The sequence below is a fragment of the Oratosquilla oratoria genome, unplaced genomic scaffold, assembly GCF_046742065.1.
Source record: "Oratosquilla oratoria isolate Oo_2021 unplaced genomic scaffold, ASM4674206v1 SCAFFOLD211, whole genome shotgun sequence".
NCBI lineage: Eukaryota > Metazoa > Arthropoda > Malacostraca > Stomatopoda > Squillidae > Oratosquilla > Oratosquilla oratoria.
The window spans coordinates 118,227-145,655 of NW_027467563.1; the positions used below are offsets into that span (position 1 = coordinate 118,227).

General features: G+C 41.7%; 1 protein-coding gene across 2 annotated transcripts in view; it reads right to left on the minus strand.

The window, feature by feature from the left end:
• LOC143022867 (transcription initiation factor TFIID subunit 5-like) overlaps positions 1-27,429 on the minus strand; it is an 83,853-nt gene that overhangs the window by 39,695 nt on the left and 16,729 nt on the right. For both annotated transcript variants that reach the window (XM_076181251.1, XM_076181252.1), the window contains exons 3-5: positions 23,368-23,570; positions 16,080-16,276; positions 6,049-6,238 (exon numbers count right to left, since the gene is read on the minus strand). In XM_076181251.1, the coding sequence (XP_076037366.1) occupies positions 6,049-6,238; positions 16,080-16,276; positions 23,368-23,570 (590 nt within the window). The remainder of the gene's footprint in view (positions 1-6,048; positions 6,239-16,079; positions 16,277-23,367; positions 23,571-27,429) is intronic.

The following is a 27,429-nucleotide window of genomic DNA, read 5'->3' on the forward strand; positions in this document are numbered from 1 at the left end:
CGATTATTACAAAATGTTAGATGATACGAGACTTTCATTAGACGAGATGCTGAGGGATGGAAATAATGCTATACTTAAGGGAGATTTTAACTGCAAAGGAATCCGTTGGGAAGAGATGACAGTGAAACGTGGAGAAGATCAATGGGGAAATATTTTACTCGACATGACTATAGAACAATGACACAATGGGTAAAAGAAAACACTAGATTTAGAAATAATGAAGAACCATTGAGGCTAGATTTATTATTCACTTCAGAACCTGAAATTGTGGACAAAATTAAATACAAGACACCAATTGTGAAGAGTGACCATATACTACTTAAGAAAGAACTAAAGGAGGAAATATATGAAGAACTGAGAAACACAGAAAAGGAAGACTGAGGTATAGTAAAACGGTCTTTGAGAAACTTGAAATTTTTTTCTGAAATCAAACTGGGAAAAATTCTACAATGAAGAAACACAAGTGGAAGAAAAATGGATAATTCTGATGAAAATCCATAAAGGAGTGGATAAATATGTCCCATAGCAAAAACAGGAAAATTACATATCAAATGCTGGTTTAATAATACTTCTCAGACACCTCATCTCAAACACATTCAAACTCCTTCTCTCTTCCTCTCTTATGTTCCATGTTTCTGCCCCATACAGTGCTGTTGGCACAATCACTCCTTCATATACTGTAGCATCCATTCCCAAATGTCTATTCCTCATTACACTTTTTAATCCACCAGGGCATTTACTCGCTTCTCACAATCTACATTCTACCTCCACCTTCACTCCACCTTTTCCTGCCACATTTGCACCCAAGTATCTAAAACTATCCACTTCCTCCAGTCGCTCTCCCTTAATGCTCACTTCCAGACTACTGTCACTTTCACCCCTTGTACATCTCATAAATTGGGATAAAAGAAACACAAGAAAACATGGAAGGAAACTCAAAAAGGACAATTTTGGAAGATATCTGAAAAAGAACAGCTTTCACCACAGAGTTGTTGATGTATGGAATACACTTGATGAAACAATAGTACATGCAAAAACAGTACACGAATTTAAGGACAAACTAGACATGGTGAGATACAGAGATGAGACACCATGAGCACAGCTCCCCTTCCCGAAAGATACAACTAGGTAAATACAGATTCTAAATACTTGAGAAATGCTATGAACTTGAAGATATGCCAAGTACTTTCAAGTACATATTAAACAAAAATCTATATATTCTATTGTATTTTATAAATAAATTATTAATTGGGTATCTACTATGTAATTATCTAAATATGCCATATTATCAATAATAATATGCTACTGTGGGAATAGGTAGAAAAGACCAGTACAACACTACACCACCCAACAAATGTAAATGCATTCATGTCATTGTCTGGTTTAGTCTCCTCTCCCTACCACTTTGAGCTGGTGTAAAGAAAGTCGCACACACATACAACACAGACAACAAGCCAAAGTTTCTTCTTAAAGACATCTGTGGGAGGTTCTGAGAACTACTGTCAGCAACTGTGGGGCTGTGGGTTTTCCACTTAGTGAAACTTAGGGTAACAATTGATTGATTGAATTTCACTGACAAATCTCAGCATCTCTATACAGTTCCCTAATTATACTGTGTGGTAATCAATTACTGTGCAACAGGGTTTTGTCGGTCACACCTCTAGTGAGCAATTTTTCCGAGTAAAAAAAAAATATATATATATTTTCTCAAAGAAAGTTTTACTGTTATAAAATGAAAAATTGCATGGGAAAGTATTTGAAAACAAAATATTAGTTAATTATTTGCCTTAGTTTAGGCATGGTGATGTACAGTAGTGCATTTTGTCACTTGGAGGTAGTGTGTGGTGGTCTTGCATGACTGATGTGTAACTTTTCTACTACGTTCTTTGTTATACTTTTTCACACTTTGTTCCTCACCACTGCTGCTTGAATTGTCAACCATTTCTTTCCTTTTCATAGGAATGGTTTCCATGTAAGTTATTTTACATCTTACTCCACAAGAAATAGTGGGGTAGAGGTTGTACATAGGTGACTGACCTCTGATAGGAAGAAATCTCTTTGGGCTGCATTGAAATATCATTCAGACATAACCACTCCCTAACCCCCTTTCCCATCCCCCACCCACTCCCTTCCATTCATCACACTATAATCCATGCACAGCCATTCTCCAATCACCCCTATCTTCTGTCTTCTCCCTTCCTTCCTCACCAGACATCTCCCTCTTGCTCAACACCCCTTTTACCCCATCCATCCATCTCATCCTCATTTGCCATCTCATGTTCACTCCTTCCACCTCTGCCTTCCATACTTTTACTAATCTTTTTTCACTCATTCTTTCCATGTGTCCAAACCTTCCCAATACTCTTTCATCAACCCTATCTCCCATCTCCTTTTCCACCCCTGTTCTCCTCCTCACCTTGTTGCTCATTCTATCCAACCTTGTAACCCCTACCATACTTCTCAGACATTTCATCTCAAACACATTTACACTCTTATGTTCCATGTTTCTACCCCATACAGTGCTGTCAGCACAATCACCCCTTCATATAATCTCCTCTTAGCATCCATGCCCAAAGTATTTTCAAACATGTTTACAAGTTTCAAGGCGGAGGACTGTAAAGAATATTGTAGATAACTGTATATATGAACATAATTTTGTGCTGTCTTCTTTTACTGTTGTGTAATCATTGAATGTGGGTATATTGTCCCGTTTTGCCCTTTTTTTTTTTAATTAGTGCAATATAAATGTTGTGTATGTATAAGAAATGGAGCAGCTCCCAAATGTTTTTCTAGTGATACCATTAAGGTACAGATGGAGAGTTGATAATGGAAGAGATGGCAGTGAGGGGAAGATGGGCAGAATATTTTAGGGAGTTGCTAAATGTGAAGGAGGATAGGGAAGGAAAGATAGCTGCAGTGGGAAATACGAAGAAAATGAGAGTGATGAGTGAGGAGAACGGAGGAGAAATAAGGAAGGATGAGGTGAAGGCAGTTGTAAAGATGATGAAAGCAGGTAAGGCACCTGGTCTGGATGGATGTCATGCAGAATGTCTGAAAAAGGGAGGTTCAGTGATGGTGGACTGGTTGGTGAGATTATTTAATGTTTGCTGGAGAGAGGGTAAAGTACCGGAGGACTGGAGTAGTGCCTGTATAGTTCCTCTTTACAAGGGAAAAGGGGACAAGTGTGAATGTAGTAATTTCAGAGGGATTAGCCTGTTGAGTGTAGTAGGGAAGGCTTATGGGAGAATCTTAATTGAGAGGATTAGGAGAGGAACAGAAGGAGTAATTGGTGAGGAACAGTGTGGATTTAGGACGGGTAGAGGTTGTGTAGATCAGATCTTTGTGGTAAGACAGATATGTGAAAAAGCTATAGGAAAGGGGAAAGATGTTTTTTGGGCTTTTATGGATCTGGAAAAGGCTTATGATAGGGTAGACAGAAAGGCACTGTGGGAGGTTATGCAGATTTATGGGATAGGAGGAAAGCTTTTGGGAGCTGTCAAGAGTTTTTATGTGAGTAGTAGAGCATGTGTTAGGATTGGAAATGGAGAGAGTGAGTGGTTCGAGGTAAAGGTGGGACTTCGTCAAGGATGCGTTATGTCGCCCTGGCTGTTCAACTTATACATGGATGGGGTGGTGCAAGAGGTGAATGCTAGGGTGGTGAGTCAGGGATTGGAGATGGTTAAAGAAAATGGAGAAAAGTGGGAGGTGAGCCAGCTGTTGTTTGCGGACGACACTGCGCTTGTGGCAGGGTCAGAGGAGGGATTGAGGAAGCTGGTGGCAGAGTTTGGGAGAGTATGTGATAGAAGAAAGCTAAAGATAAATGTGGGTAAAAGTAAGGTGATGAGATGTACAAGGGGTGAAAGTGGCAGTAGACTGGAAGTGAACATTAAGGGAGAGCGACTGGAGGAAGTGGATAGTTTTAGATACTTGGGTGCAAGTGTAGCAGGAAAAGGTGGAGTGAAGGTGGAGGTAGAATGTAGATTGAGAGAAGCGAGTAAATGCCTTGGTGGTTTAAAGAGTGTAATGAGAAATAGACATTTGGGAATGGATGCGAAGAGGAGACTGTATGAAGGAGTGATTGTGCCAACAGCACTGTATGGGGCAGAAACGTGGAACATAAGAGAAGAAGAGAGAAGGAGTTTGAATGTGTTTGAGATGAGGTGTCTGAGAAGTATGGTGGGGGTTACTAGGCTAGATAGAGTGAGAAATGAGGAGGTGAGGAGGAGAACAGGGGTGAAAAAGGATTTGGGAGAGAGGGTTGATGAAAGAATATTAGGATGGTTTGGACACATGGAAAGAATGAGTGACGAAAGACTAGTAAAAGAGGTATGGAAGGCAGATGTGGAGGGAGTGAACATGAGGGGACGTCCTAGGATGAGGTGGATGGATGGGGTGAAGGGGGCTTTGGGGAAAAGGGGAATGTCTGTTGAGGAAGGAAGGGAGAGGACGGAAGACAGAGGTGAGTGGAGAATGGTTGTATATGGATGATGTTGTGACGACATGAGGAGGAATAGGCGGGGGGGTGGGGGGTGGGGTAGTATGTGTGAGTAAATTTTGACGCAGCCCGAAGGGATTTCTCCCCGTCCTCTCCTTATATGCAAGGGGGGACGGAGAGGGGGGGTCGCCGATTAAATGAAGCGGCCTTGCTGTGGATGTACTGTGTCTTGCGACACTGCTTCTGACCCAGGGCGGTGGGCAGGGTTCAGGGATGACCCGTCATCCAGGAGGTGCTCAGATGAGAGGAAGGGTGGGAGGGGTGTGGAGTGTTTTTAGGGATGAAATGGGTGGGAGTGTTTTTTATGCCTTTCTTTTTGTGGCTACCTCCCTTGGAAGGGGGAAAAAGCCTTGGTATATGTATGTATGTACCATTAATGTTTATTTGTATGGGTTATTCCCCTTACTAAGGTATTGAATGTTATCATGCAGCAGGGATTACATGGTATTATGCAGTCAATGCTTTAGGAACTGCTTTGGTGTGCCCATACTGATTGGAGCGACATATCATTTGTCTATACTCTATAGCATAAAATCTCTCCTCATAGAAAAATCATGCTACTTTTGTACTACAACTGTAACTCATTTATGCTGTTCCCTTAAAATTGTCCTTTACCTCTTCTTTCCTGTGGTAGAAGGGGTGTGTGTGAGTATTCTGCAACCATGATTACTATACGAATCTTAGGTAACAAAGTAGGATGGAGTGATGGAACTAGGGATCCTGCTCTCTGTATGTTCATCATATGAGGATTCAAATCATATGAAGGTCTGGGAGAGTAAAAGGGAAGAGTTTGTGAGAAGGAAGATGGATGTGTTAGCTTCAAGTGAACTTGAGTTGAAAGGGAAGAGTGATTTTGAGTTTGGGAGTGTGGTGTAGAGTGTTAGGAGTGATGAATGGGCCAAGGAGGGAAGTAGTTCTGCTGGTAAGTGATGAAATAGGAAAGCATGTGGTGGAGAAGAGGGACGTGTCTTCAAAGTGTGAGTGAAGGTGAAACTGGATTGGGAGATGTGTTTTCATATGGAGCTTATAGTGAGAAAAGTAAAGTTACAACACAGATAACAGCCCAAAGTTTCTTCTCAAAGAATTGATTGATTATGATCTCATTTCCAGATGGGATTTTGTTGTGCGACAGAGTAGCTGAGTATGTCAGTTGAGACCCTTGAGGCTGTTGGGCCCAGGTGTTTGGGATGGATGTTTGACATTTTGTCTAGGCCAGCACTTTTCCATCTGGGGTCCTAGTACCCCCTGGAGGTGTTGAAATAAAATTTTGGGGGTGCTGGGAAGTGCTGAATACATAGCAGTAAAATATCAATACCTAGCAAGAAGGAGCCAGGTTTGTCATTCACAAGTTTGACATCCACAACTCAAATTAGGAAGATATGAATAATAAAACTAGTGACAGAAGCCACACTACAAGGCTAACTTTCTAATGCAGTTAGTAAAATGATCACAGAAAGTTTAGCATGGAACTGTATAAAAATCAAGTTAAATAAAACCCATTCTCACACTTTTCAATCATCTACATATCTTGAATTTTTACAAACTCTACTCACAATTCTGGTAGGGGTATTCTGCTTAGAGGTGGAGCATTGGGATCATTCTTTTTGTTTTTCTGTAGTGGATCTTTTTTGGGTTTTTTCTTCTTTGGTTTATCTCCTTCTTCATCCCCTTCCTCCTCTTCCATTACAAGATTCTGAAGTTCTGGTTCTTTGAGCAATCCATAGTAGATTTTTGTCTTGTTCACTATGAGAAGAAAAATACATTTAAAAGGAAATGAAGCTATCCATGGATTAATGAATAAATAAACAGAAAAAAACAATACTATACATAGTAAAAGGCCTTTTCCCCCTTATATGGAAGGTGGCTGAGTCAAAGCATCCACCCACCCTATCCATCTGAAACCCATTCTTACTCATCCCAATTAACCACCTTGTAGACAGTCTTACATAGACAAAGGATAATCACAGTCCGCCACCACACCAACTGGATCAAAAACAATGTGGCAAGACACAGTACCTCCAAAGCAGGAACCAACAGCTTGAGGTAGTTGGCCTCTACTTATTGATTATATGGCAGCCCCTCCCTTTTCTCATCCACTCACAAAAACTTGCATAGCATATAAGAACAGCACTTCATGATGCATTATTTCTTCATCCATTTATATTCACTCTCTCTTTCATACTCAGAAGACTTTGTTCTTGTATCCAGTGGCCCCCTTTACCTCACCATCTACTTCTTTCTTGGTCTAAAGTTTACTCCATCCACTTCTGGTTTCCACATTTCTTTTTTGCAAGGATATCCTCACTCATTCTTTCCATAGCTAAACATACATACATATACCAAGGCTTTTTCCCCCTTTCAAGGGAGGTAGCCAAAAAGGGAAAGGCATAAAAACACTCCCACCCATTTCATCCCTAAATACACTCCACACCCCTCCCACCCTCCCTCTCATCTGAGCACCATAGCTAAACCATCTCTACATTATTTCATGTACTCTATCTGACAGCTCTCTCCATCCCTGTTCTCTGCCACACCAAAGTTTTCACTCTATCCATCCCTGTAAAGCCTAACATACTTCTTAAGCAATTTATCTCAAACACTTTCAGGCTCTTCCTATAAGCTTATCTCAAGTTCTAAGTTTTCACTCCATACAGTGCCACAGGCACAATTACTCCCTCATACAATTTTCGCTTTGTGTTCATTCACAGATATCTAATTTTCATATCACTTTTCATACACCAAGACATTCATCTGCTTCTTTTATACTATAATTCACCTCCAATCCCTTTCCTCCATTCATTATCACATGCAACTTCAGACACAACTTTCCATTTCCTCTAACCTCTCACCCTTTAAAATCCCCTCCATCTCTACTCCTCCATTCACTGCCATATGCCATCTCAAATACAGGCATACTCCTAGCATCCAACCTTCAGGCATCCAATTTGTCCAAGCATCTATTTTTTTTCTTCCGAGAAAAACACCGAACTGAATTTTTTGTGGTTTATGTTTCTTGCTAGTACAGAGCCAGTGCTGCTGCTAGAAACCACCAGTTGATAAAAATATAGATGTTCATCTGTCTAAATAGTTAGAGGCAAAGGCTTCTTCCCCCTTATAAGGGAGGTTGCCAGTCCCATCCACCACCCATGTTTCCCTCTCATCTTAGCTCGTCATGGATGAAGAGTAATCCCTGTCTCCTGCCCACTACCCAGGTCAAAAGCAATGCAGCAAGACACAGCACATCCACAGCAGGGCTGCTTCACTTACACGCTCCCTTCATGTAGACCAGTGGTTCTTAACCTGGGGGTGCCTGTAACCCCAGGGAGTACGAAACCTGAAACTGGGGGTACGAGACATGATAGCCAGTATGTAGTACTGTATATTTACCATGAGAAAGCAAATCAAGGTTTCTATCACTAATCCTTTACAAAGGATTACAAAGGCAAAGCATGCCGACAGGAGACCTTTTGATCCATATCTAGGTCGGATGCAAAAAAAAAAAAAAATCATATTAATAATAAATTAAAACTATAACAATTTATTATTAATATGATTTTTTTTTTCTTTTCTTTTTTTTTTTCCCATCCGACCTGCATTGTGTTTTGTATTGGATGGGGGTACAAGAAAATTTTCTGAAATATCAAGGGGTACTGGCACTGAGAAAGATTAAGAACCACTGATGTAGACAATAGAGAAGATGGGGAGAAATCCCTTTGGGCTGCATCAAAATATCATCTATACACAACTATTCTCTGTTCACCCCTATCCCCAGCCTTCTCCTTTTGCTGCTCAACAGACATTCCCTTCTTGCTTGAAGCCCCTTTCACCACATCCAACCATCTCATCCTCAGTTGTCCTCTCAAGTTTACTCAATCCACCTCTGATTTCCACAATTCCTTTGGTAATCTTTTTTCACTCATTCAATGATCTGAAAAGTGGCTAACAAAATTTAACTAGTAAATGCAAGGTTGTGCACATAGGTAAATATAACAAAAAGTATGATTACAGGTTATTTGGAATGTCGTTAACAAAAGTGGACTGTGAGAAGGATCTCGGCGTAATTATCAATGATGATCTCAAATCATCCAAGCCATGTATTTCTGCCTCAGAGAAGGCAAATAAGATTCTAGGATTGACTGCATGGTTTTTTATATTAAAAGTCCAACTGTTGTTATCAAGCTATATAAATCATTAGTTTGTCCACATTTGGTATATGCTGTATCCGTATGGTCACTGAATCTCATTAACCACTTCAATACGAGTCAAATTCTCACATGCAGCATTGGCTGCCATGTATACACTGCATCACACTACTTGCATTATATAAAGTCACTGCTGTATTACTCATTCTCTTTTACTCTGAGTAATAATAAACATAGAAAATGTGATCAAACCAGTTCACAGAATCCAGGGGTGACTCATGTACAACTACAAAATAAATATAATCAAGATGCTGACACCGGCATCCTCATATACCCACTTGTGCCTCATGACACCTACGTAAGTTTCATCGTATTGAAGAGGTTAAGAACACTGACAGATTGGAAAAAGTACAATGGCATGCCACAAAACTGATTCCAAATATCACAAACAAATCATATGAAAATCTACTGGAATATATGAATCTATTTTCCTTAAAAAGGCATTGGCTCAGAGGTGACTTGATACAGGTCTTCAAAATTCTAAAGGAAATAAACAACATCAAGTGACAAAATTCTAACTGAATGTGAATCAGGCAAAAATAATGGTCTCAGTCAGGAAGTAGATTTAATTTGGAAGTGGGTAGAAACAACTTCGCCAATCCTGTAGTAAATGAATGGAATAAACTTCTTGCAGAGGAAGTGCAATGTAGTACAGTTCGAAGTTTTAAGATTCATTTAGATAAGCACCTAAGAAATATGCTGTAATGCCTGCCATTTTATATTTATCTATTTGTTTATTATTATTTATTTATTTATTATTATCTATTTATTTTATTTAGATGAGTGACCCCTGAATTCTATGAACTGGTTTGATCAAGTTTTCTGTGTTTATTATTACTCAGAATGAAAAAGAATGAGTAATACAACAGTGACTTTATATTGTGGCGAAAGAGCATGAATGAATGTTGCATAGTGTGCCTGGATGGTTGGTATGGTCGTGTGAGTGATGCGTGATATCGGAGAGAGAAAGCATAGCAAGGGGTATTGTAGCGAGGGTATGCATGGGGGGACCCCAAGGGGGGGTCCCGGCGTCGCCCGCCATACCTCGCATAGCAGCAGAGTAAGCCTAGTACTGGTATTGAACACACGTGTAAAATCCTCATATTCGTTAGGTAGAAAAAGTGAAGAAAGTGACACTCCTACCTTTCCCTGACCCGGACAATTGTATGTGTGATCTTATGTTCATCACTCGTGACATAAATAATCACACCTACGTGCAATAGAAAAAGGTGAGTTAATGTCCATGCGTCCGTAACAAATGGCGTCAGAAGCGGATTCAGATTGAAGTGATAAGTGACTTGATATCGAAGTGATAAGTGATTTGATATTGAAGTGATAAGTGACTCAAGTGATCATGGATGTCACTGGTGATGGTAAAGACAGAGAAATTGAAGGAAAGCAGGAGTTGAGTGTCATGGCGTCGAGTGAATGTGAGGATGACATGGTGTTGCACCGAGAGGCTACAGAACATGTATCTCCTCAGTCAGTGTTGCTCTTGGCACAACGCTCAGTGGCCGAGATGTTGAAACAGCAACAACAGGTCATGGCAGATATGCTTGCGATCCAAATGGATAAACAAAAACAGGTCATGACTGAAGTGAAAGAGGAACTGAGGGCTATTATGGGGGAGAAAATGGGATCATTAGAAACATGTGCTAACCAGTATACTGACGACGTGTACCACCGTGTGAAAGAGGAGGTTAAGGAAGAGGTAGTGGCAATGAAGGAAGAGGTTAAGGAGGAGGTGGTGGCAGTGAAAGAAGAGGTTAAAGAGATGAAAGCAATAGAAGAGAGGTACCATGAGCACATGCAAACGTGTCTTGACAGGGTATTGACACTGGAGGCGGTTTTGGTGAGACAGGAGAATGGGGAGATTGCAGCGAATCTCGATACCGTGACATGGTGCAATTTTGCTGAGAATTGCATAGCGGTGAGCACAATCACCCCACCACCCTCACCTCCTCGTAGCCTCTCGCCGCCACCGGCATCTCTACAGCCGAGGGGCGATTGTTGCCACGTGAACCCAGGGGACGACCTCACAGGGAGATGTCTGGGGAGTTGTTCAGTTGAACTGCAACCCTGGGGGGGCCTGTGGAGGTGGTGAGGTCACGCAGTACGAGAAAGAGAGGAAGGTGATTGAATATGACAGGAAGATGTCTTGGGACGCGTACCAGGCACAGTACAATGTGGTTGCAGCTTGTCATAGTTGGTCACAGGAAGAGAAGGCCTTTCAGCTGGTGAGTGTGCTGAAAGGGCAGGCGTTGGAAGTGCTGGAGCACTTAACCCCCGCGCAACTGCGATGTTACGACAGTGTAGCTGGGGCTCTCCGGCGTCGCTTCGGCAGGAGGCGGCAACCGGAGGTATTCCGGGCTCAACTAAAGACAAGGAGGCGAGGGAAGGACGAGGCCCTTCCCTTACTAGCGCAGGATGTGGAAGCGCTAGTGAGGGGCGCTTACCCCATGGCCACGGAGGACACCGTGGATATGTTGGCTAAGGACTGCTTCGTGCTTCGTGGACGCTCTTCACGATAGGCAGTTACAAATACACGTGAAGCAGGCTGCGCCCAAGAACGTGAGAGAGGCTTTGGCAAGGGCAGCGGAGTTTGAAGCCTTTCTCATGAGCGTCAGCCCTGCTGCTCCCCCTCCCAGCGACGTGTGGAAGCGTCGCCCGAGCCGTGCTTTGGCCAGGCGTGCGCAGGTAAGTGGCAAGACATCTCAACCTGGTGGGAAGGTGAGCTCCAAGCCTTTCAAAGGATCGTGCTTCAACTGTGGTCAGGTAGGTCACAAAAAGCACGACTGCAAGAGGAGGGAATGCGACTGGTGTTCGAGCCCTGCTGCTGGAATTGTGGAATATGAGGACACAGTTCCCCTGAGTGCCACCAGCCCTAGGGGGTGACGCCGTCAGCGGGAAACTTGAAGCAGCTGGGGGCCAGGGCACCTTCCCAGCAGAGCATTAGGGCGCCCCAAGCCATCTAAGGGGTCGTCAGGTGGCGGCGTCCATCGCCATCAAGGTGGCAGGGAGTATCAATGGACGCCAAGTGGAGATGGTAGTGGATACAGGGGCAGAGAGGACCTTCGTACGAGAGGGAGTCCTACCGGAACGTGGTGTGAAGTGCGTGGGTCAGCAACTGTGTGGTGTTACAGGAGACTGTGTACCGGTGAAGGGACCGGTGTGGGTGAATCTGGCTGTAGGCAGGGTGACTGAACGCCTGCCTGTGCTTGTGGCGGAGATGGAAGATGAATGCCTGTTGGGGTTGGATTTCCTTAATCGCGTGGGGGCGTGTGTTGATCTCCAGGAGGGTAGGATGTCAGTGAGAGGCTATGAAGTGCCTTTGAATCCTAATGGAAAGCTCGCCACGAAGGATGAGGTAAGGGAACCCAGAGGGCAGAGATCTCAGGCCATCAAGTCACCCAGCCAAGGTAAAGCACGGAAAGGAGGAGTGGCCCGCACCTCTGCTACTACGACCTTGCACCGCACCGCATCCACCACTATCGCCACCGCTAACAGCAAGATGGAGTCACCGAAGGAGGAGAAGAAACAAAAGGACGTACCAGAGGGCCTGCCTGAGTACTTGGAAGACTTGGCGGAGAGGAGTATCACGCAGCTGACAGCTGAGCAGGCGAGTAGAGTGAAGGCATTACTTGCACATTACCGTGACGTGTTCAGCAGTGGAGACATGGACTTGGGTCGCACATCATTGGTTCAGCACAGCATCTATACCAGAGATAGTCCTCCCATCCAGCAGGTGCCTCGTCGGGTCCCACCAGCAAAGAGAGAAGAAATGGAGAAGCTTATCCGAGAGTTGGCAGCAACGGGAGTGATTGAGCGGTCAGACAGCCCGTGGAGCTCACCGGTAGTCCTAGTGACGAAGAAGGACGGAAGCCGGAGATTCTGCGTAGATTACTGGGTGCTGAACGCCGTCACTGTCCCTGATGCTTATCCTCTCCCCCGCATCGACGAGACATTAGACGCTCTCAGTGGGGTCCAGTGGTTCTCCACGCTGGATTTGAAGTCAGGCTATCATCAAGTCGAGATGGCGCCTGAGGATAAAAAGAAGACAGCATTCTCGATTGGGCAAGGCCTGTGGCACTGGAACGTGATGCCCTTTGGCCTCATGAACGCCCCTGGAGTCTTTGAGCGTCTCATGGAACGTGTACTCGACGGTATGCAATGGAAGGCAGCAGTCGTCTACCTAGACGACGTGCTGGTGTTTGGAAACAGCTTCGAGGAGGAGCTGGCTAGGCTCACAGAAGCGTTCAGCCGCATGAGGAAGGCTGGCCTGAAGCTGAATCCAAAGAAGTGCACTCTATTCAAGTCAGAAGTGCCGTTCTTGGAACATGTCGTCGGAAGGGAAGGTGTGAGGATGGACTCACTCAAGGTCACCGCTGTGGAAGGATGGCCAGTCCCTCAGAGTGTCTTGGAGCTGCGCAGTTTCCTGGGCTTGTGCACATACTACTGGAGGTTTGTGGCAGGGATCGCCACTATCACCGCCCCACTGCACCATCTGACAAGGAAGGGAGCAGCTTTCGAGTGGAGCGAGGAGTGCCAGCAAACTTTCGTGGCACTGAAGCGAGCGGTGATGAAAGCACTCGCCCACTTCCATCACTATCTGTATGGCATGCGGTTCACCATTCATACGGATCATGCCGCCCTGAGATGGTTGAAGACGATGAAGGAACCGGAAGGACAGCTGGCCATGTGGATTGGAAAACTGGAGTAGTACAACTATGAGATCAAGCACCGACCTGGCCGGGTGCATAACAACGCCGACAGCCTAAGTCGCCGTCCCTGCCCACCCGAGTGTGTGCATTGCTCATGGCGGGAACCTGAGGTGGCTGTGCGGAAAGTAACCATTGCTCACAGCACCACCGAGGCAGACGAGAAGTGGAAGAGGGACCAACGAGAGGATTCTGACCTGTCTCTGGTGATTGGGTGGTTAGAGGCCAGCAGTGAAAGGCCTCCCAAAGAGACAGTATCACCCGAGAGTCCTGCTACCAAGGGCTTTGTTGACCAGTGGGAGGCACTGAGTCTGCGAGGGGAAATCCTACACCAGCATTGGACGCACGCACGAACAGGAGAGGTAAGCTGGCTGGTAGTAGTGCCATGCTCTCGGTGACAGGAGCTGCTGAAAGAGATGCACGAAGGGAATACCAGTGGCCACCTGGGAGTGAAACACACTCTCGAAAAGTTGAGGCAGCGAGTCTACTGGGTGGGCCTGCGATGAGATGTGCAGGAGTGGTGCAAGACTTGCCGTGTGTGCGCCACAAAGAGAGGCCCCGCCCACAAGACTCGTGCCTCACTGCAGTTATATCACACCGGGGCGTTGATGGAACGCCTTGCTGTGGATATAGCCGGCCCTTTTCCATGCACAGAGAGGGGGAACAAGTACTTGTGCGCGGTAATGGACTACTTCACAAAGTGGCCGGAAGTCTGTGCTCTACCTAACCATGAGGCAGAGACTGTAGCTCAGTTCCTCGTGGAGGAGGTGTTCGTGCACTATGGAGTCCCAGGGGAACTGCACTCAGACCAAGGACGAGAGTTTGAGTCGCGGGTCTTTAAGGAATGCTGCAGTCTGCTTGGCATCAATAAGACTCATAATTCTCCCCTGAGGCCCCAGAGCGATGGTATGGTGGAGAGGTTTAATGCGATGATTCTCCAGCAGCTGGCCAAGTAGTGTCAGGAGGACCAGCGCGATTGGGACTTGTGGGTTCCGTACGTGCTCATGGCCTATCGTTCAGCTGAGCATGAGGCCACGGGATTCACGCCAGCCAAGTTAATGTTTGGCAGGGAAATTCGTCTGCCAGTCAACCTCTCTACTGGTCGACCACCAGGAGCAGAACTTCCACGTACCTATAATGATTACATGATGACGATGCAGCGGAGCCTGGAGGAGGCTTCCCGCTTGGCGAGGCAGCATCTGCGAGTGTCAGGTCAGGCTATGTGGAGGCAGTACCAAGGTCGCGCCAGAAATGCAGAGCATCAGCCTGGCTGCATAATCCACAGAGAAAGCCTGGCAAGTCACCGAAACTCCAATCTGACTGGGAAGGACCATATAAAGTGATGGAAGTAATATCTGCAGTGAATTACCGCCTAGAAATGCCTGGCAGAAAACGGGCGAGTAAAGTAGTGCATGTCGATCAGTTATGAAAACACCCAGGTGAGGGAGAATTTACCTGGGGTGAACGTGATGTAGATTTGAGAGACAGTGACAGTGGTAGTAGTAGTTGTGATGATGGTGATCATAGTCCTGGCGTTGAACGTGAATATGAAAGTGATAGTGACACTGAAAGTGACGAAGGTGTAGCACATGAAGACTCGGAGAAAGTGAAGATGAAGTAGAGAGAGATCAGAGAACTGGTCGACTTCCCAGAAATAGGAAGCTACCAGCGTGGTTAACGGACTATGTGATTGACATTTGATGTTATTAATGTGTTAGGATATGCCATTTGATGTTATTTGGATATGTCATTGGATGTGTTTAAGTGTTCTTAGTATATGTAATGTTTTCCAATTGAAGAAGTGATGTTTTATTTATTTATCTATTTTTTATACAGAATGTTTTGTTTTAAGTTCTTTTGTAAGTTTGTAGGTGAAAGCTGATGGGTTGTCAAGCTTTGTAGAGGGGGATAATGTGGCGAAAGAGCATGAATGAATGTTGCATAGTGTGCCTGGATGGTTGGTATGGTCGTGTGAGTGATGCGTGATATCGGAGAGAGAAAGCATAGCAAGGGGTATTGTAGCGAGGGTATGCGTGGGGGGACCCCAAGGGGGGGGTCCCAGCATCACCCACCATACCTCGCATAGCAGCAGAGTAAGCCTAGTACTGGTGTTGAACACACATGTAAAATCCTCATATCCGTTAGTTAGAATAAAGTGAAGAAAGTGACACTCTTGCCTTTCCCTGACCTGGACAATTGTATGCGTGATCTTATGTTCATCACTCGTGACATAAATGATCACACCTACGTGCAATAGAAAAAGGTGAGTTAATGTCCATGCGTCCGTAACAATATAATATAATGCAAGTAGTGTAATACATCGTACATTAGGCATTCAATGCTGCACATGATAATTTGACTCGTATTGAAGAAGTTAAGAAAAAAGAAATTGGTAATGAAGAAATCATCTATAATCCTTGCCAGGTTTTATGCTTATTTAGGCACTTGTTCTGGAGCTGATTTGATCAAACTAGAAACATTTGCAAACCTGGAGCTAATTCATTGTAGTTTTACAATCTTGCAACTGACTACTATCAAATTTCAAAATCTTAACTACCAATATTGTTTCCCTCTGTAACATATCTACATATATATAGCAGTATGACAGGGATAACTTTATCATTAAACAGTCATTACATTTCACAATACAAGCATTCAACATACTTTGTCGTGTTGCTTCTCCTTCAAGAGCTCCTGCTGTGGCTAACACCTGTGTCCTGCATCGGGGTACACCTTCATAAACATCTAAGTATAGACGATCCTGTATGATTCTTTGGACTGGTCCACCTCCTCTCTCAGATAAATAACGCTTCAAATGTGAATAAGTATCCCTTGATATGCGAACTGTAAATTGACTGGCCCTTGAAATAAAAGAAAGAAATACATTAATAACTCATATGTCTACACATCTAACATTAACTTCCAATATTCAGTGCACTGCAAATCCATAGGAATATTCAGTCCACTGCAAATTCATACAACACTACTGCTAATTCATGTAACTACAGTGAGTATCTGATGTAATTGTTCATGATGGGTCAGGGATCTGGTGCTAAAACCAATGCCCCTTACACAGAATTTATCCAGAAAAGCCTCAGATCTGTTATGCATAAGTTAGTAAGAAATTGGCAAAGACATGTGGTTTGTTAGGGTTAAACATATATTCAGACTGACAGAGACGGATAAACAAAGATAGTCACACAAAACACACACATACACACATACTTGTGGGACTCCACTAATCACCTCCTTCCAACCTGACTACTTTTCTCTGAGTACTACTCTCATGGACATCCTAGGATGAGGTGGATGGATGGGGTGAAGGGGGCTTTGGGGAAGAGGGGAATGTTTGTTGAGGAAGGACGGGAGAGGACAGAAGACAGGGGTGAATGGAGAATGGTTGTATATGGATGATGTGATGCATGAGGTGGAATGGGCGGGGGAGGGGGGGTGAGGTGTGTGAGCAAAATTTGATGCAGCCCGAAGGGATTTCTCCCCGTATTCTCCTTTTATGCATGGGGGGATGGAGAGAGGGGGTCGCCGATTTAATGAAGCGGCCTTGCTGTGGGTGTGCTGTGTCTTGCAACACTGCTTCTGACTCAGGGCAGTGGGCAAGGTGCAGGGATGACCTGTCATCCGGGAGATGCTAAGATGAGAGGGAGGGTGGAGGGGTGTGGAGTGTATTCAGGGATGGAATGGGTGGGAATGATTTTATGCCTTTTCTTTTTTGGCTACCTCCCTTGTAAGGGGGAAAAAGCCTTGGTATATGTATGTACTAGTACTACTCTCATGGTAGAAAAATGAGAGTAGTACTCAGAGAAAGTATTCAGGTTGGAAGGAGGTGATTAGTGGAGTCCAATAATGTTCACTATTTATGTGAATGACATGGATGATGATGTGGAATGTTACACGAGCTTCTTTGCAGACGATGCTAAATTGTTGAGGAGAGTGAAAAATGAAATGGACTGCAAATCACTACAAACAGACCTGAATAAGGTTTGAAAATGGAGTCAGAAGTGGGAAGTGGACTTCAACATTAAGAAATGTAGCATAATGGAGTTCAGAAACAGTAAAAACAGAATGTCAAGACAATATAAAATTGGAACTAAGGAGGTAAAGAAAGTGGGATCTGAAAAAGACCTGGGAGTAATTACCTCAAATGATTTGTCCTCTGATAATCAAATAAACAAAATTGTTGGAGAATCCTATAACTTGCTAAGATCAATAAAAGTGGCGTTTACCTAGTTGGATGAAGAAATTATTAAAAAAATATTAGTCACATTAATAAGGCCTAGAGAGTATGCTGCGACATTATGGTCACCCAGTACCAAAAAGAATATAAAGAATATTGAAAGAATCCAGAGAGCAACCACAAAAATGGCCCCAGCACTTTCAAACTTGTTATACGAAGAGAGACTGGCTAAAATGAAGTTACCGACTTTGGAACAAAGAAGAGAGAGGCGACCTACTGACCATCTATAGTCATGAAAGGCACAGAAATATTTGACAGAGAGAACTTACTAAATTGGGACAAGAGAAACACAAGAGGACATGGAAAGAAACTCAAAAAGGATAATTAAAGAAGTGAGCTGAAGAAAAAAAGTTTTCCACACAAAGTGGTAGACACTTGGAACAAATTGGACGAAACAATAGCGTGTGCAAAAACCATACATGAATTGAAGAGCAACTAGACACAGCGAGATACAAGGGCGGGACACCTTGAGCATAGCTCCCCTACCTGTAAAATACAACTACATAAATTAGGGAAATTGATCAGGATGATACTGAGGTCAATATAAAAGATAGGGATAGATTCCAAGCTCACAATAACTTAACAATGGAGGTAAGAGAATTCACAATTGACTTGAAACAAATGAGAATGTTCCTTTCTTCCCACGAGTCAAAGTTCCATGATCTAGAGCAAAAGCTTGAACAAGAAAAAGCCACAAATCTGGTTCAGAAAACATAAATTGATAGATTTATTAAGGTTCCACAAGGACTAAGCACCTAAAATATTTCTTCTGCATGTTAATGACATGAGGGAAGGTGCAACAAGTTATGCCAACATGTTTGCAGATGATAAAAACATTGTGAGAAGAGTGAAAAATGTGGACTGGACTGTTCCAAAAAGATCTAAACACCATATTCACATGGAGTTACAAATGGTAAATTAATTTAAATACCAAAATATGCAAAATACTGGAAATGAACAAAAACTACAAAAGACCATCATTGAAATATTCCTTGGGAAGCAAATCCATTACAACCACTGCTCGTTTAACAAAGACAATTGGGACCAGCGCCGCTGTCGTTAACCGAATTGGTCGTTAAGAGAAAGTGTATACATATACGTACATGTACTGTATGTACAATGTCCAGCAATACATGTATCTTTATTTTCGTGTATTTTCCCTCTTTTATACAGTACATTAAAGCTTTATTTACTGTTTTGATAGTACAGAAAGCCCTCAAATAACGCGGTGGTTAGGTTCCTGAAATTACCGTGTATGACCAAATCCGCGTATGCTGACATTCCATATTAAATACCGGGGTATTTTTTTAGTTTCGACCATGGGCGCAATATAGCAATAGAAAATTAATTATTAATTTTGTAAATTAAAATGTATCAACGTAATATGCAATTTTGTGGGCGGAAATGAAAATAAAAAATACCTTGCTACAAGCAAATACTGTATGCTAATGAACGAAGTCGGTAGCATAGGATCGGGACGCCATCTTGTCTGTCAATTGACGGCCTCGGTACTTCCGACAGTACCTCGCCAGGTATATTTTCTTGAAGGAATGTTATGGAGCGGAGATACATGCATTCCTTCAAGCTGCAAGAACTTTGTATACCCTGCAAGCTGAGAGAGTGGTTGAAAAGCCCGCCAACGTCTCTCACGACGACGACAACGAGGACGAGCCGGATGACATTTAATTTGCAGGTAATGATTTATCAAACACAGGTTAGGTTAGTTTAGTTTAGTTTAGGTTAGATGAATTTATCATCCTTTCATTTCTTCGACGTCGGCATCTATCATAACAAACATGGCATACCATTCGTCCGACATGACTTCGTTACTTACAAAATCTGTTTTAGCACCTTTTTGTTTTTTTAATTTCACTCACAAAATTGCCTATTACGTTGATACATTATAATCTTTCAAGTCTTCTGCTCTTTCTGAAATAAGAATATTGTCATCTGTAAATCTTAGGTGGTTCAAATATTCACCATTAATCTTCAAACTTTTCTCTTCCCAACTCAACCTTCTGAAAATCTTCCAAACAAGCTGTAAATAATTTGGGTGAAATGGTATTGCCTTGCTGTACTCTTTTCTCAATCTTAATCTTTTCTTTATCCAGTCGAATTATAGTGGTACCTTTTGCATAATTTTTTTCTAAAACCCTTACAATCTGTTTGTACCCTGCTTGTGTAGTGAGTTTAGTACTGCTATTTGTTCTAACAAGTCAAAGGCCTTCTCATAATCTACAAAAGCTAAACAAAGAAGTATATTGTATTTTGTCGTTTTCTCGATTAGTTGGTTCATCACCTGCAAATGGTCTAGAGTCAAATATCCGCTTCTAAAGCCTGCCTGTTCTCTTGGTTAGCTTCCATCTAAAACTTGACTCGGTCTATTTGTAAGGATCTTGGAGAATATTCTATATACATTTGATATCTCGCTAATCGCTTGATAGTTACTAAGGTCTTTAACCACTTCACTCCGGACTTAAATCTCGCGGGCAGCAGCCAATGCCAGCCGTACGAAGTGTCGTAATAATACTCGCATCATAAAATATAGTCACCGCTTATATCGATCGTTCTCTCTTTCACCCGCGAATTTTGAAAACCACAGAGAATGGGATTCAAGGCACATTTGGGAGAATGTAAAAACACAGGGGCGACTACAATAAATATAATCAAGACGCCGATATGGCAGCGTCGCGAATCCACTTGCTCCTCATGATGCCTACGTAGGCGGCACCGTATGGAAGGGGTTAAGGTCTCCTTTTTTATGAAGCAAAATAACTATAGCATTACACCATGATTCAGGAATACTTTCTTGGTGTAAGCACTGGGTGTACAACTGAGCTAACTTAATATGAACTTCTTTCTCTGCATCTTTCAACAGATCTATCAATATACCCTCTTCCCCAGGTGCTTTTCCTTGTTTCATATTTTTTAGAGCAAATTCTACTTCCTTTGTAATCTCTGGTACACTACTAATGTCTACAGATGAATTTACTGACTCAACTACGGTCTTCGGCGAGTAAAGCTCTTGATAGAATTCTTCTACACTTTATACCATTCTGTCTCTGCAGTTAATGATTTCTCCATTTCTATCTTTCAAACATATCATTTGCTGTCTTCCTAAAGCATATCTGTGCTCAGTCCCTTTGATACTTTTACCTTTCTGAATAGTTTCCTCTATTTTATCCATGTTTCTATTTTTGATTGCCTTTTGTTGACAAGCTTTAGTTCTACTCTATTTCGTCTTCCCTGCTTTTAATCTGCATGGTCCTTCTTTTAATTAGATCATTTGTAGCTTTAGATTATTTTTCTTTAACAAATTTTGTACTTCCTACTTAGCCGATTCCCTAATGATATTCGCTGAATTTAAATTCATATCTTCGACTGTGTCCTCATTGGATCTTAGAGCTTTGAATCTATTTTTAATTTCTAACTGAAATTTCTTATTATATATATATATTTTGCAGTTATATATACGTGTATATATATATATATATATATATATATATATATATTTTGTCAGTTATAGATATATATATATATATATATATATATATATATATATATATATATATATATATATTTTTTTTTCTTTCTTTCTTTTTCTTTTTTCTTGCTACTAGTGGTGCTTGTGAGATGTAGTGTGATGGATGTGTAATGTTAAGGGTTCTGGTGTAGTATTGTGTTTATGTCATTAATTATATGGGGAGTATTTTGGTTTCTGTATGCATGTGTCTTATTGGGGTGGGGCGTGGTGCATCCCATTATTACTCTTAGTGCTCCATTCTATAATATTTGTAAATAGCTTGTATTTTCATCTTGATGGTTGTTGGGAACCATGCTGTGAAGATGTAGTCTAGGATGTATCAAATGAATTGCTCCCAGACTTTTTCCCAGAGAGAACCATTAGTTTTATGCTTGAACAATGACCTTTAAAACTGTTGCTCCCCCTTGCATATACTGAATTGTATTTACCTAATTGTAATATACAGGAAAGGAGCAATGCTTGTGGGGTCCTGTGTCTTACTCTGCAATTTATCATACTGAGCTTCATATTAATGAATTCATGTTCCAGATGTCAACTTCTAAACTATTCCAGGTATTTATTCATCTGTATGAAAAACATGTTCTCATGATCTCTTCAAACCCTCCCATGCCAAATCAAGAGATCTCTTCTGTCATTGTATCACTTCATTGTATCACTTCTTTCTTTTCAATCATTCAGTGTTGGCAGATCCAATGTTTTCAGTCTATCTTTGTTTATTTTATCTACCAGACTGGAAACTACTTTGGTTTCTTTTAGGTTTTTCATCATCTTAATGTTCTGTAGCAGTCTATATGTGTCTTCCACAATTCTGCTGAAACATCTATCGGGTGATATGTTGTCTTTTCTCAGTACTTCCAAATTTTTCTCCTGTTTTGCTTATGTACAACTACTCCTCGTTTAATGACCTACTCGGTTAACGACAATGCGGAGTAACGACGGGCTTTATGACAGACCAATATTCGTTTAACGTAAATCTCCAGAAGTTACGACATCGTGTACGATAAGTTGGCTGAGGCAAATTTGTATGATGTTATAAATGAACTTGTACGGTGGATATTACCACAAGCTGCAAAAACTACCTGGGGTACAATATATACCGGTATTGGTAAATTTTTAGTTTCGACCGTGGGCGCAATATAGCAATAGAAAATTAATTATTAATTTGTAAATTATAATGTATCAACGTAATATGCAATTTTGTGAGCGGAAATAAAAAACAAAAAAGTGCTAAAACAGATTTCGTAAGTAACCTGTGTTTAAAAAATCATTACCTGCAAATTGAATATCATCCGGCTCGTCCTCGTTGTCGTCGTCGTGAGAGACGTTGGCGGGCTTTTCAACCACTCTATCAGCTTGCAGGGTATACAAAGTTCTTGCGGCTTGAAGGAATGCATGTATCTCCGCACCATAACATTCCTTCAAGAAAATATACCTGGCGAGGTAGTTGGAAGTACCGAGGCCGTCAATTGACAGACGGCAAGATGGCGTCCCGATCCTATGCTACCGACTTCGTTCATTAGCATATTTGCTTGTAGCAAGGTATTTTTTACTTTCATTTCCGCCCACAAAATTGCATATTATGTTGATACATTTTAATTTACAAAATCAATAATTAATTTTCTATTGCTATATTGTGCCCATGGTCGAAACTAAAAAAAATACCCTGGATTTGGTCATATACGGTAATTTCAGTAACCTAACCACGGTAAATTAACAGTAAATAAAGCTTTAATGTACTGTATAAAAGAGGGAAAATACACGAAAATAAAGATACATGTATTGCTGGACATTGTACATACAGTACATGTAAGTATATGTATATACTTTCGCTTAACGACCAATTCGGTTAACGGCGGCGCGCTGGTCCCAATTGTCGTCGTTAAACGAGGAGTGGTTGTAGATGTGAGGAGCACATGCTAAGAGGCATGTAATTGTGGCCAAAGCCATCACCTCTGCCCTGAATGCTTGGACTGATGGGGAAAGTAACACTCACTGCTGGATAATGGACAGAAGTGTGGGACTTGAAGCCATGCCTATGAAGATAAGAGACATACGCACTTCCGACTACCAATAAAGGACACAATGACATCTAATTTTTTATTAAAATCTAATATCAACCTATGTCACACATGGTAAATAAAACATGAGCATCTCACCTGAAATTATCCATGATTTGATATCCCTTCATGTGCTCTTCAGTTTTGACTAGTGAAAGCTTATGCACATCCTCTTGATAGAAATTTTCTTGTAAAGGCCCAAATTTGAGCATGAATGATTTGGAGGCTTCTTCATGTCCATTGTAGACCAATTCCAAGTACATGTGAACAAAGACTGGATACAAGACTAAGGATACCTCATGCTGGAAAAAAAAATATATATATATATATTCATTTGTACCCAATACACTAATATTAATTCATGAAAAGTACTATATCTACATACAGCAACCTATTTTCATTATAATATGAATAATAATAATAATAGCAGTTTCCTTAAGTTTCACTGACTGGAAACTAATAGCCCCATGGTAACAACAACCCCAGGGCCCTGACACATATTTCTATAGGAAGAAACTTGGATTGGTGTCTGTGGTGCATCAATATAGGTCTCTTTCTTTGTCACCAGCTGATGATGATGAGGAAAGCAATTATCCATTATCAGATTTCAAATATCTATCTTGGAGGACCACCATTATCAGGCAACTATCAATGGCCTAATTCTAACACAGGCTCTACTACCCTTGTAAAAACTCTTGACTGCTCTTAACAGTTTTCCTCCTATCCCCATATATCTGCAATACCTCAAACAGTTCCTTCCTGTCTACCCTATCATAAGCCTTTTCCAAATCCATAAAGCCCCAAAAGACATCCTTACCTTTTCCTAAAGCTTTTTCACATATTTGTCTTACCACAAAAATCTGATCCAGACAAGCCCTACCTGTCCTAAACCCACACTGTTCCTCACCAATTACTCCCTATATTCCTCTCCTAATCCTTTCAATCAAGACCCTCCCATAAGCCTTCCCAACTACACACTATAAAATGATCCCTCTGAAACTACTACATTCACATTTGTCCCCCTTTCCCCTGTAGGGACACTCCTCCAGTCCTCTGGCACTCTACCCTCTCTTAAACAAACATTAAATAACCCCATCAGCCAGTCCACCATCATTATACCTCCCTTTTTTAGACATTCTGTGTAATACCCATCCAACCCAGGTGTCTTACCTGCTCTCATCATCTTATCAACTGCCTTCATCTCATCTTTCTTTATTTCTCCTCCATTTTCCTCACTCATCACTGTAATTTTCTTTGTGCTTCCCACTGCAACTACCTTTCCCTCCCTATCCTTCCACATTTAGCAACTCCCTAAAATACTCTGCCCATCTTCCTCTTACTGCCGTCTCTTCCATTACCATATCTCCATTTGCATCTTCTACCTTTTCTTCTCTACTTGATTTGCCTCCTCTTCCTCTCTTGATTTCTTTCCAAAAATTTTTTTTATTACTTTCAAAATTTTCTGTCACACTCTTACCCAATTTGACATCTGCTCTCCTCTTTGCCTCCTTTCACCCTATCCATCCATCTCATCCTCGGTTGTCCCTTCAAGTTCTTTCCATGTGCCCAAACCATCCCAATACTCTTCCATTGACCCTATCTGCCAGTTCCCTGTCCACTCCTGCTCTTTTTCTCACTTCTCACTCTACCCAACCTTGTAACTCCTACCATACTTCTCAAAAGTGGGAAACGAACTTCAAGAAATGTAGTACAATAGAATTTGGAAAAAGTAAAAAATAGAATATCGGGACAATATAAAATTGGTACAAAGGAAGTTAAAAAAGTCAACTCGGAAAGGGACCTAGGAGTAACTATCACCAATGACATGGCACCAGACAAACATATCAACAGAATAGTTGGAGAAACTTTCAATTTACTAAGATCAATGAAAGTGGCCTTTGACTACTTGGATGAAGAAATGGTAAAGAAAATATTAGTTACATTGATAAGACCAAGATTGGAGTATGCTGTGACACTATGGACACCCAGTACTAAAAAGAACAAAGAAATTAGAAAGAATTCAAAGAGCAACGACAAAAATGGCACCAACACTCTCCAAATTGACATACAAACAAAGATTGGACAGACTCAAGCTACCAACCCTGGAACAAAGAAGAGAAAGAGGAGATCTACTAACCATCTATAGAATTACAAAAGGGATGGAAGTCCTTGATAGAGACGATTTATTGAAGTGGGATAAAAGAAAAACAAGAGGACATGAAAAGAAACTCAAAAAGGATAGTTATAGAAGAGATCTGAAAAAGAATAGCTTCCCACACAGATAGATATCTGGAACAAATTGAATGAGGAAACAGCAAGTGCAAAAACTATACAAGAATTTAAGATCAAATTGGATAGTGAAAGATACAAAAGCAGGCCACTATGAGCATAGTTCTCTTCCCATAGAATACAAGGTAAATACACACACACACAAATATACATACACAGTATGATTTCAGGACTAAACAAATTAAACAGGTATTTAATAGAGAAATCAGACATAATGGGAATTGTGGAGACAAAATTAAAGGCCCACTACCATTAAATACTGTGGGGCAGGGTCTATACAACCATTGGATGAAAAATAGAATGGAGAAACCGGGTGGAGGAGTCATGTTTTTAACCAAGACAGGTTTAAATGTGACAAAGATAAGAGAAGGAAAAAATAATGTGGAATTGATTATGATTAAAGTTGAAAACAGAAATATGAAAAGTAGAATATTTATAGTAATATATGTGCCCCCCAAAACACAGGCTTGGACAGATAGTGATCATTCCAAAATACTGAAGACAGAAAAAATGCATTGAATTATTGAAAAAAGGAGGAAACATAATAATTATGGGTGACTTTAACTCAAAAGAAATATGTTGGGAAGAAATGACAGTAAAAGGTGGAGAGAAACTTTGAGGAAATATTCTACTGGATATGACCACTGAATACACATTGACTCAATGGGTGAAGGAAAATACCAGATATAGAAACAATGATGAACTGTCGAGACTAGATATCAAAGCCTGAAATTGTGGATAAAATGAAATACAAGACACCAATTGGGAAGAGTGAACACATACTAATAGAGTTTGAACTAAAAGAACAAATTGGTTTGAGAATAAATGATAAACATAGAAAAGGAAAACTAATGTACAACAAAACAGATTTTGAAAAACTTAGAATTTTTTTCAGAATGTTAACTGGGATTTTTTTTTTAATGAAGAAACAAAGATGAAAGAGAAATGGAACATATTAAAAGAAAATTACAATGAGGGATCAAATAAATATGTACCAAAGAAGAAACAAAAACAGGTATACATAAAGTGTTGGTGTAACAAAAAGTGTAGTGAGGCTTAAGATAGAAGAGACATACATACATACATACATATACCAAAGGCTTTTTCCCCCTACATGGGGGTAGCCAAAAAGAAAAAGGCATAGAAACCACTTCCACCCATTCCATTTCCTATATATTCCACTCCCCTCCACCCTCCTCCCTCCCTCTTATCTTGGCACCTCCTGGATGATGGGTCATCCCTGCATCCTGTCCACTGCCCTGGGTCAGAAGCAGTGTCGCAAGACACAGCACATCCACAGCAAGGCTGCTTCATAAATTTGGCGATCCTCCCCTCTCCGTCCCCCCATGCAGAAAAGGAGACGGGGAGAAATCCCTTCGGGCTGCATCAAATTTTTTCTCATACATACTTCCTCACCCCCCATCCCCCACCCACTCCCCCTCATGCATCACAGTATCATCTATACACAACCCCTCTCCATTCACCCCTATCTTCTGTCCTCTCCCGTCCTTCCTCCACAGACATTCCTCTCTTTTGTAATGCCCCTTTCACCCCATCCATCCATCTCATCCTAGGATACCCCCTCATATTCACTCCTTCCACCTCTGCCTTCCACACTTCTTTTACTAATCTTTCTTCACTCATTTTTTCCATATGTCCAAACCATCCCAATACTCTTTCATCAACCCTGTCTCCTAGTTCCCTTTCCACCCCTGTTCTCCTCCTCACCTCCTCATTTCTCACTCTATCTAGCCTAGTAGATAGAGTGAGAAATGAGGAGGTGAGGAGGAGAACAGGGGTGGAAAGGGAGCTGGGAGATAGGGTTGATGAAAGAGTATTAGGATACATACATACACACTTCAACGAATGGAC